This window comes from Castor canadensis, chromosome 15 (genome assembly GCF_047511655.1).
Source record: "Castor canadensis chromosome 15, mCasCan1.hap1v2, whole genome shotgun sequence".
In the NCBI taxonomy this organism is placed as follows: domain Eukaryota; kingdom Metazoa; phylum Chordata; class Mammalia; order Rodentia; family Castoridae; genus Castor; species Castor canadensis.
The window spans coordinates 70,244,803-70,262,934 of NC_133400.1; the positions used below are offsets into that span (position 1 = coordinate 70,244,803).

General features: G+C 41.8%; 3 protein-coding genes across 17 annotated transcripts in view; all 3 read left to right on the forward strand.

Moving 5' to 3' along the window:
• The window catches only part of LOC109677561 (cyclin-Y-like), a 344,091-nt gene that overhangs the window by 195,005 nt on the left and 130,954 nt on the right, over positions 1-18,132 (forward strand). For 6 of the 15 annotated variants that reach the window (XM_074056437.1, XM_074056422.1, XM_074056436.1 and 3 more), the window contains one exon: positions 9,753-11,467. The exons of 2 other annotated variants lie outside the window; for them this stretch is intronic. Coding sequence is in view for 4 of the 13 variants with exons in the window: in XM_074056435.1 (XP_073912536.1) it covers positions 9,753-9,797 (45 nt within the window). In the remaining 9 variants the exon portion in view is untranslated. Of the gene's footprint in view, positions 1-1,591; positions 6,347-9,752; positions 11,468-18,132 lie in introns of those variants that run through there. 7 more of the 15 variants (XM_074056423.1, XM_074056434.1, XM_074056428.1 and 4 more) reach the window with 2 other exon arrangements.
• LOC109678662 (centrosomal protein of 295 kDa-like) overlaps positions 1-18,132 on the forward strand; it is a 381,166-nt gene that overhangs the window by 165,907 nt on the left and 197,127 nt on the right. The gene's annotated exons all lie outside the window — the stretch shown is intronic.
• Positions 12,868-16,524, forward strand: LOC141417268 (uncharacterized). The gene is made up of 2 exons (XM_074055414.1): positions 12,868-15,150; positions 15,868-16,524. Exons 1-2 carry the CDS (start codon positions 13,336-13,338, stop codon positions 16,522-16,524), a joined length of 2,472 nt encoding a protein of 823 aa, XP_073911515.1. The 5' UTR covers positions 12,868-13,335.

Genomic DNA, 18,132 nt, shown 5'->3' on the forward strand with positions numbered 1-18,132 from the left:
TGGTTTTGACAGTGGATTCTGAAGATGATAGACTAGGTCCACTGTTCACTGTCTGACTGGGCTTGGAAAACTCACATAAACTACCCCATGTCTTCCCCTCCATTATCTGAAAAATAACCTTAGTAATTATAGGAATGTTACATTTTGTGTGTATTGCCTTTATCACTCTTATTAGCTGAAATTACTGCTGGAAGGAAATTAATCAGACAAATTAGTATGCTTATTCATGAACCCTAGATTACAGTAAACCACAAGATTAAGACTAATGAAACAATTACTTATTTAATCATTATTGAAAATGGGAACATTGCTCAGACATCTGATAGTAACTATAGCAAGCTTTGGAAGGAGACAAGTGAATGTGTTTTTCTTGACTGCTTGTTCATGAAAGTAAGATTATTATCACCTGCTGGGAGTTTTGCTTTCATGTTTGACACTTTTACTGACAAAAGGTCTCTTCTTATAAAGAAAAGAGAAATCCAGTTTCCCCAGTAAACTTCTTTCCTTGAAACTTAAGTTATCCTGACTCTGACATTTCAAAAATTAAGATGTAATAAGTCAAGGCTATAGAAACTTAATATGGTCATGATACCTTTCCTTTTTAAAAAAAAAAAAAAGAATAAACATGGTATTAGAAGTAAGATGATTTACCTAATTTTTTAAATAAAAATTTTAATATAACTTAAATTTTTTTAAATCAAAAGGTATAGGCTTATATGAAAATGCATAAACTTCTCCATGTCATTGTACCAGCTTCCTGGTGCTCAGAGATAATTGTTCTACTTTTCCATTTTCTAGAAGTTGCTCATGTTGGATGCTTTTTTATTTCTCAACTTTAGATGTTAGTACATTGTTAGTGATTTTTCTGCTGTAATAGCTGAAGGTATTAGTTGCATTACTTCCTACATCCTATTCTCTTTCCTAAAACATTTTGATTAATAACTTTATTACTTACCTTTGAAAATAGAAATATTATATTTGAAGTCTTAAGTTTTGTACCATCAAACCCATATACTATCTCCTGATTTTCCACATTTGTAAGGTAGGAATATCAACATTCCTAACATTTTCTTACCCTGCTTTCCTCTGTATCTGGGTTGTGGGATAAAATATAGGACACTCAATTAAATTTGAACTTCAAATAAACAATAATGAATTTCTTTAGTGAAAGTGTGTACCAGATTTGCATGATGAATATTTATATTTAAAATTTTTTGATTTGTAAAATAGAAAACAGATGTTACTTAATTAATTACTCATGAGTAAGAAGAATTTGTTGAGGTGATACTAAAAATAAGTCCATCAATTCATTCTGTATAACCCCAAAAGTCCTAGGAATCTAGATATCTCTAGGTTTGGCTTAGGGAGTATAGTTGAAATTAAGAAGATTTCTAGAAATTTCTATTTAAGGAGCAGGTAGACATCTAGATCATTTTTCCTAAGCCTGGGGAGAATTTTGTGTGTCATTTTAGCAAAGAAGAAGTCCCCATTTCTTTCTTTCAAAGTCAGTGGAGAGAGGTTCATCAGGAAAAATCCCCTGTTCTGTTTTGGGGGTTTTCTGACCTGTCCTCTCCTGCTTTGGGGCTCTCAGAATGCAGATCACAGGCCACATTTGGCAGGAGCCTAGAAGGTTACCTTTTTTGGATCAAAATACTGGCCCAGAAGAAAAGACTTTATAAAAACTTTCATGAGGATACTTCAAGCCAAATAGCAGGATCCATCCCTACCTTATCATTCATCATTAGGGCTATCAGCCCACAGCTGCTGTTACCCAGAGTTTTAATTCTATTTTAGGATGGCATACTTAAGAAAATCCTGGCCAGGGAAAATCAGGAATTTGAAATCCCTAATATAAAAAAGGAAGAGACAAAGGGAAAAAGTGGGAATGGAAAACCTAGAGGAATCCAAGTGGAAAAAGAAAGTACATAAAACTTGAAATTTCACTTCAAGTTCTCAATAAGATAAGATACTGTGTTTGAAACAAGAACAGGGTCCTTTAACAAACAAGCATCTCAAACAAGAAAGAACATTTGCCAACTATAAACAGAATAACAGAAACCTTATGATCAATCAAACATTTAGAATATAATATATTCCAAAGGTAATATTTCCAGAAGTATCACTGAAAGACAAAAAGATGAAAACCTGTTTCCGAAAGACATAAGTGACTATTCCGAGTTCCCAAAAGGAAAACTGAATGAAGTGGAAAAGTTATTCTAGAACTGATAGATCATAAGTTTTCAGATCGAGGTCACCAAGAGCCTGGAAAACTCATGAAAAACATCAGTGCATGAACAATGGATCATGAAATTTTATCAGAACATCAGAAATGAGGAAAAGAAAATCTGAGAATGTGAGAGGCAAAGAAAAAGAAGAGGAGAAGGAGAAAGAAGAGTATTATAGAAAAAACAGAAAAGCAGTGGCTTGTGCAACAGAATCTAATCCTCTTTTCTCATTATTGGAAGACTTTAAACAATCTAAAAAACTAAAGAATCAAAAAACAGATGTGTAATATTTTGTTTCATAAAAAACAACTAAAGGAGATAAAAATGGTTATTTGTGTGGGTTAGGACCTAAGAATACAGAAAAATGGAGAAGATAACTGTTTTCTTTTGTTTCCCATGATGTATTTGACTTTAAAAATATGTCTATGTATTACTTTGGTGAAAGTAAATAAATAATTCAATGAACAAATAAATATATAGAAACATTGTGTGTTTATTTCCTTACAGAAAAGAGGGAAAGAGTTGAATTAAGCCTTAGTATGGCATCAGAGTAGTTCCAAGTATAAAAACATGCACATTTATCAGCTTACAAAAAACTATGTTGTATTTTTTGGAACCAATCACAGAGTATAACTTGCAAACTTATAACATTCAGGAGGTAAAATATGAATATGGCAGGTTTTTTCTTTGTGTTCATAGCTATAAAGACTTGGTATGAAGTAGCAGGGATAGTATGATGGGAGGAAAACAGGGATACCATAAGGTTGCCATAGTCCTAGGGATCATAGATAGTGATGACTGTTTCTTGAACTTGATTTTTAAAAGCCTTGGAAATATGTCGTCAGTGAAATGAGAACTACACTGCTGCACTTTGCAGATCAAGACAGTTGGTTAGGACTGAACTATTTGGCATGATCATCACAGCCACAAAAAGTCCTGTTTTTATTTGGTTGCATCCTGAGGCAAATGAAAATAACCAGAAGAAAAGGAAGAAGAAGAACAACCCCTCTGTCTTCTTGTATGCAAGATATAGAATAGGTCCTGTTTAAGATACTTCATACACATAGACCATGCCACATATGTATGTCAAGGCAATGAGAATTAAATATAGTTACTCGTGCACATATGGCACAAAAAATGTGCCAGACTTCCAGGAGATATCACAGTTTGGCTAACCATGTGCCAAGCCAATAGAATTAAACTTCATAGGGTTTCTAAGATACCACTAACAATGCAAAGTTAAGTTACCCTAACAAAATTACAGGATTCAGTTCAAGAAAGATAATGGCTTTACTTTACTATGTCTGCATCACACTACCTTCAGTGTTGTGAGATATGGATGTGGAACTGGGACACACGCTGAGTAAAGAAACACTAATTGTGAGGAAAATCAAAACTAGATTGTATGAGGAACAGAAGAATCAAGGATGTAAGCCTGGGGAAAGGAAGACTTATAAGTGCACAGCATGGCTACCTTGCCATATATTAGGTACTTTTGTATAGAAGGAATGGATTCCATTTTAATTTTTTCTGAGATTGGAACTGACACATGGATAGAAGTTACAGGAGACATTAGACAAAAGTAATTTCTAATGAGTGTGAGTGACAGAACTCTGTTTCTCAATTACTTACTGACTCTTCATTAGAAGAAGTGTTCACAGTGCAAGATCATCATCCACTAAGTACTTTGAGAGAGGATTCCCATATTAGAATAGAGGTAGAGTCAACTGCGATTTAATATCTGCCCTAGATCTAATATTCTAGGTGCTAAGAAATGTCAATCTTGAGATTCAGTCACCAAATATATATTAATCAATAAATAAATGTTGGTCATCTTCTGTGTATCCGTAAAAAAATACTTTGTTCCTGCCTCTTGAAATGATACATCCAACAGAAGTGCTAAGAATTAAGCAGATAATTGCATAAATAACTGGTTTAATTACTAAATTTAATTGTAATAAGAATTCAGAAAAAGAAAATGTTTTTATGACAATATAATTCAGAGTCTATTGGAGGGTAAGGGAAGGAAGTTTCTTTGTTTTTGGTGGGACACTAGAGTTTCAACTCAGGGCTTTGCCAAGCAGTCACATGCAAAGCAGGCATTCTCCAGTCCATTTTGTTCAGGTTATTTTTGGAGATGGGGTCTTATGAACTGTTTTCCCTGCTGGCCTCAAACTGCTATCCTCCTGATTTCAGACTCTCAAGTGACTAAGTTTATAGGTATGAACCACCCACTCCCAGGTGAAAGTTCTTCCTTAGCACTCAGCATCCCTTAAAACCTTTCTGATTCATTGGTGTGCTATGGATATTGGTTGAGGATTGATTTTTTTTTTTCTCATTGAAAAGTTCTCCCTGAGCCACATATTATTTGATTAGATTTGGGTTCATACTTTGGCTCTTTTATTTTGTTTGAGTGATTTGTTTTTGTTGGCTCTGACACCAGAGCCCACTGCTCAATACTCTGAGCTATACCATAGAAGTGAAATTCCTTCCTTAACCTTGACTTTAAAGCTCAAAATACTATTGTTTAAATGTCACCTCTAAAACCATGGAGTGGAAGAACAATGACTCTAGAAGTAAATGCACCCATCCTTGTGAATGTATTACAGAATCTACAGAGTAAAATATTTTATCTAAATTAAAGATGGACTCTCACAAAGCTTCAAAGCGCTGATGATCTGAAAGGAGTAACCAGTGCTTAAATGCTGTGAGTGGTGACCACTCTTGTGTCTGTAAAAGATTGGCTGATCAGATAAAACCAGGCAGTGACTGGAGGGATGACTCGAGCCACTCAATCTTTTGAAATTTCTAAGGCGTTTTGCAAGTGGAAAATCTACATTCACATACTATATAGGCAGATCTTTACATAGGCTGAATGAATTTAGCTGGCCCAACAAGCTGCTCCATTTGACAATGACCAATTCAGTGTCTGAGAAACATCGGCATGTTTCACATCTCAGAGATATCCATCATGCCTGCCCAGAGTCAAACTGAACATGTCTATGTCTGTGAGGTAAGTTATTGAATCGATAATGTTGGTTAGCTTTGAATCAGTTAAGAAATACAACATTGTACAATAGCATTCAGCATGGAATCAAAGGAGGACCATGCAATCAGAAGGGGTCACCTAAGCCATTCTTGAGTGAGGGTGTAGTTTCCATAGTGTGACTTGTGGTGAGACACTTAAATGGTAACTTTTGTTTAACACCTGTGGATAGTGCAGCTGCTGTGAGCGTATGGCAATTGCTTGGACCTTCTTAATAAGAGAATTTACAAAATAGTCTCTAACTTAAACTGAGAGTTGTGTATTTGTCATTGAAAGCTTTTATATTCAAAGTCTTGCTTTTAATTTTATAAAGAATTATTTGGCTACAAAATACTGGCCTAGCAAAGATATTTCATGAATGAAACAAAGGAGTCTCTTTAATTTATCCTGAATTATATAAATAAGGCAAAATGAGAGCTAGGAAGAAGCAAATATGAAGATTTATCTCCCAGTGATTCCACATTCCACATTTGGTCTTTGAGCAAACATTATCTATAAATGCCACAAGAACTCTTCTATAACAGACTTCAGAATAAAATACCTTTGAAAATAAACAAAATTTGATTAAAATGACATCAAACTCCATAAAGACTTTATTATAGAAATTATACAACTTCTGAACATGAAATATATATAAACTACATGAATTAGTCTCAGTTTCAATCATTTATCCTATATCCAAGAATGTATTTCTCAGCAAATATTAAGCATATTCTTGAAAAATGAAAATAGTGCACATTGAGGGCTTACTATGTTCTTGGCACAATTAAACTCTCTCTCTCTCATCTCATTTAACATTGCCAAGAACCCTCTGAAGTAGGTGCTACTATGATTCCCGTTATGGATAACAAAACTGACTCTTAGAGAAGTAAATAGACCAAGTTTTTTTTTAAGATAGTTCATGTGTATATAAAACAGAATTTGACTTAAGTTATTTTGAGTTTAAAGCCTGGATGTTAAAGCCTCGGCCGTGGTGACGATGGCGCCGGCGCCTTCAGGGTGTGGAGCGGGGCCTCCGCCATGGACCTGTTCGGGGACCTGCCCGAGCCGGAGCGCGCGCCGCGCACAGCTGCCGGTAAGCGGCGCGATGAAGGAGGGCGGCGGCTTGAGGCGGCTGCTCCGGGCCTGCTTCTGCCGCCTGCCCGGCTCCGCCATCTTCGCCGCGCAAAAGGACGAGCCGCCGCGTCCCTCGGCCCAGCGGAGGCCTCCCCGCGCCCCGGCCTCCGCGCCCGCAGCAGCGCGGGTCCTGCGTGCCTGCGAGCGCGGGAGGCGGGACGCGACCTCGGTGTCCGGAGACTTGCGTCGCGCCGTTCCTGCGCCTTCCGGGGTCGCGGGGCGGCGGGGACGGGCGTCCACCCGGTCGCTCGACCCGTCTCGTCCCGGACGCTGGTCCTGCGGCGGGGAGGCGGCCTGAGCTCCACACCCGGCACGATGGCCGCGCGGCCGGAGAACCGGCCACTCCAGTGTGGTTTGGCAAAACGCCTGAGCGTTTTTACGTGCAAAACGTTGATCCGGACGCTTAGTTGAGGCCTTGTTTCCAAGCCTGCCTTGATGGCAGAAAACCCCGAAAGGTGCAAACTCAAGTTCAGATTCCCAGCCCCACCGCAGCCCACTAGGTCGGAGTCCGTTATTAAATAAATGCCGGCCGGCGGGGTCTGGACCCCGCGGTTCGGGAACTCGTTGGTGCTGGGGGGAAAGCGGTGGTTTTGCGAGCGGCGGTGATGACCACCAAGTGGCAAGTTCACGCTGGAGGAGGGCTTGCAGTCCAGGGACACTGGGGACGGAGAGGGTGCCATTGGGCTTCCGAAGATGGGGAGACTCGCCGTTTGCAGCTCCTAGGCGAGGGAACACTGCGTTCGGATTGGAAGGCTCGGCTCTCCAACCTGCCCCTGGCATGCCCGTGTGGAGGAGGAGGTGGGCCTCGGCCACCAAGAAGGGATTGTTCTGCGCTCACCAGCGCCTGGGTTTGGCTTTTCGCGCGCATACTGCCAGTCAGTCTGTCGGGCCATTTTGAAGTTTTATCTTTTTGCCCTTGCTCCCCTTACTTCCCCCACGGGCCATTGTTGAGGGTACCAGAGCATCTGAACAACTGGGCCGTGTGTGTCTGTGACTTGGTTCAGCCATTCTTTTTCACAATAACTGCAGTTACACTTGTGGGTAAAACTGGCTTTGTCTTATCTGTCAGCGGGGTGCAATTTCTCTGTGTTTCAGGCTGAGGGTTGGATTCCCACGTGTACCACAAGCCTTTCACGGTTTTTGTCTTACTTTTCACCTGAAACTAATGTGGGGCTTCCTTGACAGGACACAAAACCTGACAACTCAGAGTCTTACAAGTTGGCACTTAGCAGCCTGTCTCCAGATACAGTGGGGAGAGCATGTCCTGTCACTGCTTCTTCCAGACTCCACTTCAGTCCTGGCTGATGGGGTGGCAGAGGGGCTGCTTGCTGCTTTAGCTCCACTTCCCCTGAGAGTGCCTTAGTGCACTCCCCATCTGCCAGGAGGATGCTGACACTGTCACGGCACATTATTTAAAATAACTTTAAAAAAAGAGGACTTGCTTTCAGAATTTGTAGATGACTGGAAATTGAGAGGGATAGACTAAAGTGAGTGACAAAAATCGAGATCCAAAGATTATTGGTAAGTAGGTAGTTCATTAAAACCAACAAGATGAACCATATTCCAGCACTGAAAGGCACTGGCAAGAGGAACATGAATTCGAGGACAGCCTGGACTATGTAATGAGACCCTGTCTAAAAACCAAAAATCTAAAAACTCCAACAACAAGAAGATGAGATATTTGACAGATCAAAAACCAATCAGAACCAAAACAATCAGAATTCACATTCTTGTGAAAATACTATGATTTTTTAAAAAAAATAATTTGCATACCAGTAAATCACATGGATTCCTAAAGTGATGGAATGCTAAGACTGAACATGGCCCTCACGCATGAAATGCACTGGACACAATAAAACACCTAGTCATTTTCACAGTTCCCTCAAAAAAGTTGTGTGGGAAATGGAACCGACCGTTTAGTTTGAAATCCATCTCTTCACTTACTAGCCTGTGCCTCCAGGGGCTGTTGCCACAAGTGTAAAATAGGTGACGCCTCCTACTGTCCTTGTGTGCATTAAAGAGTGTAATACATGTGCAATGGAGCAGAGTCAGTGCTTTATACACATTAGCCATTACTTTGTGAGCTGTTAACTTTTAATAGACATTTAAAAGGGAAAAACGAAATGGATTTTGTAAAAAGCAAGCACTAAATGTTCAGAGAGGTAGGAGATAACTACAGTGTTCAGATCACATCAAGTGTGTTTTACTTCTTTTGGTTTTGTTTTCACTATCACATCTAATGTTCCTATCCTCAAGACGCTTAAATTTTTATGATCTGCTAAAAGAATATAGAAAGAGTACATTAAGTGTTTTTAGGTATTGTACTAAATTAGTGGTTTTCATCCCAGTATTTAAGGGTTTGTTTGCTGAGTAAATAAAATTTTAAAGATCAGTCTGTCTTTTACCCTAAAGAAGTGTTTCTATCAGTCAAAAATGGAACTTTTCTGTCAGACCCACAAATATGCTGACTTGAGGTTCATTTGACAGCACCTTAGCTTTGGTTTTATAGGGAAGTTCACCACCAGCACATTTAAAATTAATGGTCAGCCTGGGGATATAGCTTAGTGGTATAGCATGTGCTTAGCATAAGAGGTCCTAGGTTCAATCCCAGTACCACAAACAAACAAAATTAATGGTCAGCTGTCAAGAAACATTTGCTTGGCAAACTGTCTTAAAATATTTCTTCAGAGGGGGCTAGGGCATGGCTCAAGTGGGTAAGCGCCTACCTAGCAAGCGCAGAGCCTTGAGTTCAAGTGCCAGTAGCACCAAAAACAAAAATTTCTTTAAAAAATTGGAGATACAAACATAAAATAAAGGTTAAGATATTAGAAGAATAACTTTAGGGTTCAGCAAGAAAAAAGTCAGAAAAAGTTAAAAAAAATTACAAATTATTAGTATTTATAAAGCGGCACAACTAATTGACTGGAAAGCAATAAATTTAAGCTTGTCTTTGAACAAATTTCAAGCAAAGATTTGTTTGAAGTGGTTAATGACAAACAACAGTTACTTTGCTTTTGAGGTTTTATTTTTATCATTTTAAAAATAAATTTATGTATTAGGTGGCTTGAAATTGTATAGACCTTTTGTGAATGAAGTGGTGAATGACAAGAATATTTTGATGCTCTTGCATCAATGAGGTTTCTGATACAAAAACTAGGTTTACACAATGTTCATTATTTTGTCAGTTTATCATTGCAGTGTCCAAATTAATAACATAGAATTCAGACTGAAAAATAAAAGTCCTGTGCTTATTTCTAGGTAGAGCACATGTCAGTAGATCAGTGTCTGCTATGTGGAAAGACCGAGAAAGTTTCTTCATCAAAACTTCCATGAATGTTTGATACCTGCTTATTTATTTTCTGCAGAAAGCAGCCTCTTGGTGTTTGATGCCCCAGAAGCAACTCTGTTGAGTTTGATTACAGAGAGATCTCCTCAAAAGAAGCCCAGCTGGATGCATCCTGCTTGTTGCCTTGTTCTTTTTCATGGAAAGAAAAGAGAAAGAAGAGCACTTTGTGGATTTGGTAATTGTTTGTAGCACTGGCAGAGCCTCAAATGATATTTGTTCTGTTACAGTGACTTCCAACAGGAGCCTTCATTTTTACTTCAGATGAAAGTTGGACAACATGCAAAGGCTTGGACTAAACACAGTCAGATGCTTTGAAATCCTAGTCATTGGTCTTTGTTTGTAAATACATTTTGCTGCTGTTACACTAGTGTTTAATTAAAATAATTTGTAAGAAAAAATAATGTGCTTTGTTTGGTTGTAGTTCTCTATTAAACATTTAAATAGAGAGCAGGTGATTATTAGAGGGGAAGGAAAAAGTGCAAAAGTTTAGGATTAGCCTTGTTTGAATAACTATTAAGTTTTAATGATTCTGATAATGTGCTCAGTCTCTTAAAGGTTATGAGGCTGATATTTCTTCACTTTTTTGTGGTGAGAGAATTAGTTTAATCATTAGGGGATGTCACTGGGGAGCTCTTGCTCAAGGGTTTCTTTTGAGTTTATTCCTGGAAAGGAATGAAACTGGCAGAAAGAAGGGCAGTTTTCTGATGTGTCTGATGACCATTTCCAGGAAAGTCTGGATAGTCAAACCACAAGGATTCCTGGGCTCTATTGTAAACATTCCCCCACCCCCCCCCCAAAAAAAAAAAAAACAACCAAAAAAGTTCACCCATAACAATTGTTACACTCTTTTATAATATTGTCATATACAAAAATCTTTCTACAAGGAGTAAAATCCTGAGGATGCTAAAAAGAAATAAATCCTAATATTTGGCAAGTGAAAAACACTGTCTTGCACAGTATAAGGTCGTTCTGCCCCATTCAGTAGACTAAATGGTAGGGGAAACCATGCTAGATGTGAGAGAGCCTTTTTAACAAATTGTCTCTGATGTGATGGGACTGAATTTTTATTCCTATAGTCTGATTTCAATGATATTCTTAAAAATCAGTAATTTATATAGTCATTAAATACCTGAGACATTAAGTTAGAACAATGATTGTCTTGTTCATTTATTTATTTGGTTGTTTATCCATGACACAAGCATTTGCTGGGCATCTTATTAGAGACAGACACAAGGTATTTGTGGAATAAGTGAGCAAAATAGAAATATTTGTACTTTCATGGAATTTTCAACCTTAATGAAAAAATATAGCATAATAGAAAAGGTTTTCTTGAATGTGGTACTTCATATGACAGAAGTAAAACATTTGGACAACTCTCAAACTCACTCAATCAAGATGTTTTTCTCTTGGTTGGAATGTGCTCATGTTAGTACATGTGTGCTCTCTCTTCTGATTCACCTGTGAAAACATTATCTTTTTAAACCACTTGGCAGATTTTGCCTCCTTTTGAGCCTTGATAACTTATGAAAGATTGAACACTGGGCAGTGACTTTGTTGCCTTAATACCTATAGTAAGCAGTTACAGTACCTATTAGATTCCTTTCCTGACCCTGTAGAATTTGGAATTTACTCATGATTGCATAAAAGTATATCATCAGACTGCTTTTTAAAAATTTATTGTCTCTTTGAAAAAACAATCAGGTATTTTGCATGAATTCATTGTGGAAATTCTTACTAATGAATCTGGAACTTATTAGTCAAATACTTGATATAATTGATCCACTTGAGGTCTCAAAAGAAAGATAGTTTTGATAGTTTGCAAAGTATTATAACACTGTTCTCATTTCATTATCAGATGTTACTGTGGAATGTACATGTGACCATGACCATTGGCATATAACATAATCATAACCTAGGATTACTCTAAACATACTACACAACTAGAGGGACACTACCCTGCCTATATCTCCATGCTACACAAGTGTACAATTCATTCTGGAAGTGTTCCTGAAACTCGTTCTCCTGATTAGTGGAGAGGTCATCATGGAGTTGGCAACTTATATCTTTCCACGTCTCGTTTCTCTTCATCTAAATACGTCCCTACATTTTCAGATCACACGGTCTAGACCCTGGTAAGCTAAGTGACTTTCTCACAGTCTCACATCAATCTACATACTATATATCTCTGGTCCCCCAGAAGTGTCCTTATAATTCCTGGGTCCTCAGGAATGTTTCCCATGGCCTCCCTGAGGCGAATGACACCGCAGTAACACCCCAGACATGCAGTTTAAAGGGTGTGATTTTGTTTCTCTAGCATTCACAGCTTATAAATTATACCAATTTTCTAGACCTCGAGACAAGGACTATCATATTCAGAGTGGCATTCAATTGTAAAGTTACAGGATTTCTTTCTTAATAATACAATATAAACTGAAAATATGCCTTTGAATATACCCATGGAGAAGTTTTTGAACAAGCCCAAATTAAGAAATTGTTGTCAACTCACAACCGTTTCTGGATGATGACTTCTTTTTCTACTTCTTGAATGGAATTTAATTTTGTTAGTATGCACAGGGAAAGAGAAAGTTCTAACATTTAAGTCTCTTGATACTGCTAAACTTCCTTCCCTTAGAAGCCAATTTTACATATGAAGTCTGGAGGCCAGAGGGGCAAACTAGCAGTAAAGGCACAAGGAGCAATGCTTAACCTGGGTTAGAATAGAAATACAAAGCTCCTAAGATTTGGTCCAAACTTTGGTCTATTCAGATATTCATTTCCTATTTGTGTCCCTTTTATTTTTTTCTCTGTGCTCATTAGTCTGGCTAGGAAGTCACGTGGTTCATATATTTTGATGCTGTTAGGTGGAGTATAAAATTTCATGGCAATTATTACTAAGCAAATGTCCTTGTCCTGTTTTGTCATTTTTGCCCAGAATTAGGCATTACCCCAGTACTCTCTTTTGGTTATGTTGGCTATTGGCTAGTTACATTTTCATTTATCTTAATTTTTTTTTGAGGTTCTTTTTTTTTTTTTTAAACCTTCAAAGACCCCTTGCATGTGTGTTTGGGTTCACCAGATAGGGTCCTTCCATAGTAAGCCCTTCTTATACTCAGATTCAATATATATGATTATGACCAAACAGTAAATTAAAAAAGCAATTAACACTAAAAATAAGGCAAGGTGCTGATATGTCCAGGGACTTCAGGCATTTCCTAGAGAGTGTGAGAGAGGGCCCAGGCTTTGGTGAGACAGCAGGGCAGTCAGTGGTGCATGTCCTGTCTCTGCTGAGCCTCAGGCCCTTGCAGGTGTCCCCGGGGCTTTGATCACCAGTGGGGCCACCATGGACCTGTGGAGTCTGAAGCTCGAGACCAAGGTTGGCGCGCCTGCTCCTCGCTCCTCCGGAACGCGCGAGCGTGAGGCTCTCGCGGGCGCGCGCGTGGATTTGGAACCCTTAATTGTCATGTCATGGAATGTTACCAGTCTCCTAGGACAAGTTCCCTGGAAACCAAAACTGGTAGAGCGACTGTCCGCGACACTGCTCCAGGAGAACTACCTTGCTCAACTGCTGATATGTACAGATACAAGGGTAAGCCGGGGCCCTGATGCTCCCCACCCAGGAGGGACGGCCACCGCCCGCCGGCCCCTCGCACCCCTCCCTGGTCCACCTCCTGCAGCCCAACCACCCCTCACTCTCCGCCCCTCTTCTAGCCCATAGGAGACCTTGCCACTGCCCCTTTGGGGATTTCATGCCAGGGTTCCTGGATGCACCTGGAAGACGGTACCGGCTCAAGCTGGGTATGCTCACCCCTTGCGGGATCAGTCACCCCCAAGGGGCCAGGCTCTGTGCGGGAAACTGCAGGATGGTCTGCAACCCAGCGACCAAGCAGATTTGCCCCAGCAGTAACAACCAGAGGCCACCTCCAGTGCCACGTCAGATGGTCTGCTGGACACTGGCCTCCAGGGAAAGAAATGCCCAGGAGCCTAGCGTAAAGGAGACCACAGTGAATGCCCTGAAAGGCTCGAATAAAGGGATAGTGCAGAAAGAAGGAGCAGGGCAGATGACCAACTCCACGCTGGCCTCCCCAGCAAGAAATGCCCAGCAGCCAGGTGCAAAGGACGCCACTCTCAAAGAGACAATGCAAAGTAGGGTGGAGGAAGAGTCCCAAATACTTAGAGATGGCAAGAAAAGCAAGAGAAAGTGCCATGAGAGTAGTGGGAGCAGCCCGTCAACATCTGAACCCCTCCTGGCCGATGGCTCTTCTGCTAGTCTTGTACAGAAACCTGTACCCCTGAAGAGAAGTCTCGCTTCTGAGACCTCTGATGACCCCTTAAATAAGCGGGCACGCATGTGTTCTAGGTGCTCCCCGCCAAGCAAGTTCACATGTGGCATCCCAGTGCCCAAGCGCAATGCAATCATGAGTTCCTACAGCTCCACTGGAGGCGTCTCCCAGCTGTGGAAGAGGAGGGGGCACACCTCAGCCCTCCTCTCTGGACCAGCTTCCTCCCACTGCCAGCAGCCAGGGAGGACAGCAAAGAACAAAAGAGAGGAGGGGCTGGGGCATGGCTCTAGTACTACTGCTCCCACTCCCCAGGTGATGGACAAGGAGTCCCATGGACAAAGGGCTACAGATGACACCACAAGGAAGGAGAAAAAGTCCTCCATGTCACTACCCACACCTGGCAGCTCTGGGAGCAGGAAACGCAAGCGGTGCGGGGACCCACTGACCTGCCCTTTACCTCCCTTGCTTGCCTATCCTATCACTCCTGAAGTCCATAGAGAGAAGAAGGCCAGATTCCAGTGGTTTAGCAAGGCTCTGGAGGACAAGACTGTTGTGGCCTCTAACTGTGTCACTAAAGAGCCTTGCCTCACTTTCACGCTACCTGCAATAGGGCCAGCTTCCTTGCCATCCTCACACCCCACGCCTGCACCAGGCCCAGGTGCTACCCCACTGCTGGCCAGTCTGAAGACGGCGGAGATCCCTGACTGCACACCATCCTTACCAGCACCTGCCGATGTAGTCAGCACTACCACCCCTGCACCAGGCCCAGGTGCTACCCCACTGCTGGCCAGCCCAAAGACCATGCCGAACCCTGACTGTGCAGTGTCCTTACCAGGACCTGCTGTTGTAGTTAGCACTGGAACTCCTGCACCTGCCAAGCCACCTGGCCACACACTGACCCTGACCGCAGAAAGGCCAGCTTCCTGTCCAGCCTCCGTCCCCACCTCAGGCCTAAGCACTATCCCACTGGTTGGGCACTTGAAAAAGATGAAGAATCTACAGGCCCCACCATCTTTTCCAGTGGTGGTTGGTGTGGTTACTACTGTAGCTCCCGCACCTCCGAAGACAACTGGCCTTCCAGCTGTCCTTAGTTCTTCACATTCAGTGACCTTTGCAGGAACATCTTCAGCAGCTTCTGTGGGGCAGGCACCTACTTCCTCCTCAGTTGTACCTATGGATACATCATCCCCTCCACCCCTTCAACCTGCAGTTTCAGTTAATCTACAAGGCCCCCCCATATTTCCAACAGCTTCTGTGGGGCAGGCACCTACTTCCTCCTCAGTTGTGCCTATGGATACATCACCCGCTCCACCCCTTCAACCTGCAGTTTCAGTCAATCTACAAGGCCCCCCCATACTTCCAACAGCTTCTGTGGGGCAGGCACCTACTTCCTCCTCAGTTGTGCCTATGGATACATCGCCCGCTCCACCCCTTCAACCTCCAGTTTCAGGCAATCTACAAGGCCCCCCCATACTTCCAACAGCTTCTGTGGGGCAGGCACCTACTTCCTCCTCAGTTGTGCCTATGGATACATCGCCCGCTCCACCCCTTCAACCTGCAGTTTCATCCAAACTACAAGGTGTCCTCTGGCGTGCCCCCACTCAAAACCCAAAGGCCCTTGGCAGCATGCCTACCAACCATTCCTCCCCTACTGGCCCTGGCCTGACCTCTGCTGTTTCCATGAAAAGCCAGGGAAACAAACCCTCTCTTTCCACACATGTGGGCACATTCCCAGCCTCTTCTCACCACACCATCCCCCCCAGGACCAAAACTACCATCCCGCCCATCAAGCCCCAAAGTGGCCTCATTATACCTCGTAATTTCCTACACATGCCAGCCCACTGTTTAATGCAGACAACTGCTTTAGTTACCGGTCCCCCCATGATCACTAGTTCAGCCACACTCACCACCACTGGTCCAGCCAGTCGGTCTTCCTCAAAGCCTATGAGTGGTTTGGGGGTAAAGAGCGTGGCCAGCACCACCTCCACCACCACCAGCACCACCACCACCAGCACCACCGCTTCCACCACCACCTTGACCTCTCAGGGAATCCACCTTGGGGCTTCTGCTCCCTCTGGTGCCCACAACCCAGTGGCCCCAAGCTCCTTCCAGATACCCCAGCCCTCTACCCTGTCCACATCTGCACCACCCACCTCTTTTGGTCAGCCCCTACCCAGTACTAATCCCAGCACCCCTGGCATCAGTGGCCTTAACCACCCACTCACTACTGTTACCAGTCTGGGGACGCTGAGAGTCGGAGACACCACCAACCCTTCCTCCAACACCCATCCTGTCCCCCCACCCTACACAGGACCCAAATCCCAGCCCACCAATGGAGGCTCAAAGAAGCAGAAGAAGAGGGTCAAGATGTCAGCCCTTATTAAAGCATTCGCTGCTCTTTCACTGGCCGATTCTGTGCCACTCCAGGCACACAAGCAGCAGAGTCAACCGAAACTGGACAAATCCATGAGGTCTTTGGTGGCTAAGTTTTCTAAACTTTCCTTTGTTTGAGAGGCTCTGCCTCAGTTGTGCATTATTATTATGGATACATTATTAGCATAGATATATTTCCATTTGTTTAAAAATAAAGATACATTTCTGTATTTTAAAATAAGCAGAGTAAATACATTAATTTCATGTGTTCATGGGGCATCAGACACAGATATCTGGAAACTTTGCAAGTATTATCAACCCCAGTGCCCTTTTTTAAATAGCTCAGGATTCTAAGGCTGAGAAGAATGAAACAAACTCAGGGAGATCTCTGACAGAGATAAATTGAAACATGAAGCTCCTACATTTTGGTCCAAACTTTGAGTCTCCATCTGAGCTAAAGCTTACCGTGTTGTACTGTTTATTTGGTTAGTTGGTGGAGTTAATGCCAAAATTTTAATTCCTGGAAGGACTTTGCCTGAGATGTTGCTTTTTTTTTTTTTTTTTTTTTGCCTAAGTCATTGGCTTGTATTTTAGTATCAATAGTCTGCATGAAAAAACTCTCTAAATCTTGCTTTTGGAACAAAGTTCTATAAGGAAGATGACACATCTGTGTCATCATAGGTGATATCATAGGTTATTGAGAGAGTTTCCTAACAGCTTTGGCTGAAGACAGTTATTCAGCTTGGGGTTCCCCATTTCCTCTTTTTGCAGCAATGTTGCAAGGAGAGGAAGTAACCAAGTGGATCTGGTTTAGAACCATTCTCCATCTCTCTGTCCAGCATCTGTACTGCTCTGGGGTGATTCAAATAGCCCTTTGTCAAAGCTAACTGCTTGCTTTTCTTCTGAGAAACACCCTTTTGCCTAATGTGGGTTTTAAAACTTCCTCATCAAAAGGTGGAAGTGTGTGTCACTCATTGGCCTGCACTGGTAGGAGGAATATTACCAGTTCCTCCAAATGAAGGCAGATGTTTGCAGAAATGAGTCAACACCAAGAAAGTTTTTAAGATCACATAAAATTGTATTAATACAAGATTGTTGTTTTTTAATAGAAAGCCCACAACCTGTCTTCAAGGCTTCAGCAAGGGTCTTCTGTAGCACTTGGATATTTCCCGCATATGTTTCCACCTCTAGGTTCTCATATGTATTCACTTCAAGTTGTAGCGGCCCAATAAAACTGCAGTTCTTTCGCTTGAAGGTTATTAGATTGTGGAAACAACTTGGAGTGAAAGGCTGAATTTTAGTCAAGGGTATATTTGCATGGTCCCATTTTTGTAAGTATCAAAGTATTTTCCAGACATGGAGGCTGACCTCTTACAGTGGCTTTGTTCAAGTTGGATTAGCCAGACAAGACTGCTGCATTTTAAGTTGCTGCTTTTGATTTTTACCTTGGATTCCCTTTGTCTCTGGATAATTTCCATGAATCACTGCAGAACCATGAAAAATTGAATATTTGGGGATTTGTGTGTATGTGTATGCTGCTATTGTTGCTGGATTTTGCTTTACTTTGTTGGCTATAGTTAAGAAAAAGCTACATGCTTATTTTATGTTTATTCACTCCACACTCTTGTTGGCTTTGGGGAATTTCTTTAGCTGAGCCTTGTACTCACCAAACACACACACACACACACACACACACACACACACACACATGCCCACTGGGTGACAAGTGTCTGCTACAGGGGATAC

What these genes read in the sequence shown, in the direction of transcription:
- LOC141417268 (XM_074055414.1), top strand. Translation starts at nt 13,336, where the DNA reads ATGCTCCCCACCCAGGAGGGACGGCCACCGCCCGCCGGCCCCTCGCAC. An exon ending in GAACATCTTCAGCAGCTTCT is followed by an intron (nt 15,151 to 15,867) that starts GTGGGGCAGGCA and finishes TGTTTAATGCAG; the next exon opens with ACAACTGCTTTAGTTACCGG.